General features: G+C 38.5%; 1 protein-coding gene across 1 annotated transcript in view; it reads left to right on the forward strand.

The window, feature by feature from the left end:
• Positions 1–3,311, forward strand: part of LOC102011064 (transmembrane protease serine 11D) — an 82,230-nt gene that overhangs the window by 42,294 nt on the left and 36,625 nt on the right. Inside the window, exon 3 of the mRNA XM_013518471.1 lies at positions 1,461–1,579. Within this exon, the coding sequence (XP_013373925.1) occupies positions 1,461–1,579 (119 nt within the window). The remainder of the gene's footprint in view (positions 1–1,460; positions 1,580–3,311) is intronic.

Raw genomic sequence — 3,311 nt, forward strand, 5'->3', positions numbered from 1 at the left:
GAATGTGATGTCTATATATGATGGAGTACTACTCTGCCATAAAGAAGGATAAATGAGTCAAAATCCTTTCACCTCAAAACCATAATGTGAAGTGAAATAAATTAGATAAACAAGTTTAAATGTCTCATATTTTTTTCTAATATAAGAAACCAAATATATAAAGTGCAAAATAAAAAGACACTAGGGTAAATAAGAGAGAAAATAAGTTATAATCCAGCATGGCCAATACATCTGAAGGTGTACCTTGATTTAATATAATTGTCTTATGTGTTTTGTGTGATTTTTGGCCTGTTAGTCTGGCTTTTAATTTATGTTTATGATAATTAACTTGATAAAGACTTACAAAATAAATAAATGAATCTGATGCTGGCCAAAAAAAACTTTTTTAGAAAAGGTGGTGGAGGGGAAGGGAAAAGAAAGATTTGAGATGTGTTATGTGCATGTGCCAGTTCCCTGCAATGAATGTAGTCATTATGTACCGCAAACACATGCTAATAAAAATAAAGAGTAAAATTCAAAACCACAGAGAGAGCCTGTGCCTAGGTGAAACCCATGCAAACCCTATCCCCTGGTCACGTAGGGCCCAGTATACTTATTCTCTCCACCACAAAGACTAACGATGGGCCCCTGCACAGGGGGCTCCAATCCTTTCCTACATGCAATGTATTTCACTTCATAAATTGTTTATGCAAATAGTTAGGGGGAAAAAAAGGCAGGATCAGGTCCCTAGTGATGTTTGGAGTTGTGTAAGGGAAGTATATTTTAGAGATTTTTATCACATCACATAGCTGAGAATGTATTCTGGAAGACCCTTTTGGTGAAAATAACTCACAATGGACAAAGCGGATTAGATACTCTGGCAGATTTATTTTCCAGCTTATTACAAAAAAGGTAATGCCAAAACACTAATTCTTCTATAAAGAACACAGCTTAAAATACTTTATATTACTCATATTTGCAATGCATGATGACTACATTCATCACAGACAAAACATACCCTGACCCTTCGCATGACCCCACCCTGCCATCTGTGCTTATTCTTCCTGACTCTTGGTCCCTTTCCAGTAAAATAATTTTAAACCTATTCAGAGTTACTTGAATTCTTCCTTGATGATACCTTAAATAATAGCATACTATAGATATTCAATATATTTCTGTGATGAATCAACAAATCTCCCAAAAATATAAGAATGAAAATGATAGCACTTTGGATTAGTTTTAATACCTCAAATAATAATGCTACTTTAAATTTCATACAGGTTTCAGAGTTATGGGTTTGCCAATCTTTTTTTAAAACTAAAAGAAAAATAATATTATTATCGTTATGTTAACATGAAGTATACATTTTTCTTTTCTTTCTTTTAGGGAAGCCAACTTTAATTGTATAACTTCCCATAATCCTGAAAAAAATCACCTACTTCATAACGTGAGACTGACCCTGCTTTTTCTTTGTTTTCCAGATCAAAAATCTTGCTTTTACCACAGTAATGTTCGAGTAATGAATGTTGAATACAATGATCAGTTAAGTTCACCAGGTACACAAGAATACAGAATTCTGACTGAAAGAATCGAGTCTATGGTATGTTGACACTTCTCTTTCTTCTTTATTCCATTAAAAATGAATATAATAGTAAGCCTAGTGTTTTAAGATATATTTTCAATTGCTAGGTGCTCTTCATCTTTTTCTCCCTTGACTGGTAAAAGATGTGCTTGTCTTAACTTTCTCTAAGTAGTTTTTAATGTACTGGTTCCCATTTACATGTTTTTGTCATGAGTGGAAAGTGTTAGGCAGGTCATAAATAAATGCACATTTTATTTGATTATGACTGGGTGCATATTCATGTGCATGTTAGGTACTGAGATTGCCTTTTAAATTCCTTTTATTTTGCTTCTTTATTCTTTCTTTCTCCAGTGAAATACAGAAAGTAGTAAGTGTGAAAGAATATGTTTGCCATATAGCATAGGTTGGTGTTATGGTTGATACATTGTGTTAACTTGGGGAGTCTAGAGGTTTGGGTAAGTGACTCAGCAGGAAGCCAGGGTGCTTACTTTGTACACATCCTGAGCCTGTGGGAAAGGAGGGCATGGAGATTATGTGAGAGCTATACGCCCCTTAGGTGGGGGTAGCCTGTTTACAATGTAAGGGAGGGGAAGAGGCTGCTTGCCACGATTCTTCCCTTTTGCCCTGGCTGCTTTGCTGTTCAGCTGCCATTGTCCCCTTTGCTCTTGTTGTTTTGTTATCTTCTGCCTCGGAGCCAACCAAGTATGGACTGTAACCACCACAAAATGTAAGCTAAATAAACCTTTCCTTTCTTAATTTTTGGCATTGGGTATTTTGTCTCAGCAACGAGAGAGAAAAGTAACCAAGACAGAATCTGCTACCAGAAGTGGGGTCGTTGCTGTGACTATACCTGACCATGTAGTTCAAGAGCCTTTGGAAGTGGCTTGTGGGAAGAGTTTGGAAAGGTTCAGAGATGTCGCCTGAAAGAGTAGAGCTTGAATGCTTTTGGCTGTTCTGTCTGGGAGATTCTGGTTAGAGGTCAGAAGATCAGAAAACTGATAGAAATCCTGCTGGTAAACACCGGGTTTGGGAGGTTTCTGTTAGGAAGAAGGACTTCATTGGTTGTTGGACTCCAGACCATGAGTGTTATGGCTTGGCAGAAAGTTTGTCTGCATTTTGCTCGTGTTGAGAGACTTTACCTAAGACTGAGATTAAGGACGTCAGCAGACTGATTAATCTGGCAAAAGAAATTTCAAGGCAGTGAAGTATTGGGGAAGTGGGATGGCTATTGTTGGGGGCTTTTAGCCAGAATTATATTGAAAATCAAGAAGAAAGAGCCCAGCAGGATGATTTAAAATGTTGTGAATTTGGCCAGAAAGAAAGCTCCAGTGACACTGTGGACTGCAAAGGTGGAGCTGAGATCTCCATTGTTGAGAAGGAACAAGAAAATAAAAAAAGATGGCCTGAGGGCATCACAAGAAGCAGTAAGTCTCCACCCTTTGCAGCCTCAAAACTGCAAAGGTGAAAGACCTTGCTTTGAGAAGAAAGCTGCTGACTGCCATGTTACAGAATGGCAGCAGCATAGAAGATCTGTTCCTCAGAATTGGATTCAGAGTGCCCAGAAATCCAGGCACTCAACTTCTGTGGCCAAGAGAGAGGAAAACTTGGCTACTGCTCCAGGTGGCAGCAGACCTTGGCATCATCCACATGGCCCTGGCTTTAAGTGCATGGAGAATGCAAGAGTTCTGAGGTTAAAGAGGCTTCCACCCAGATTTCAGAAAGCCTGGGAGGCCAGGCAGTGTGCCCCTGA

The sequence above is a fragment of the Chinchilla lanigera genome, unplaced genomic scaffold (assembly GCF_000276665.1).
Source record: "Chinchilla lanigera isolate Chin_1 unplaced genomic scaffold, ChiLan1.0 scaffold00046, whole genome shotgun sequence".
NCBI lineage: Eukaryota > Metazoa > Chordata > Mammalia > Rodentia > Chinchillidae > Chinchilla > Chinchilla lanigera.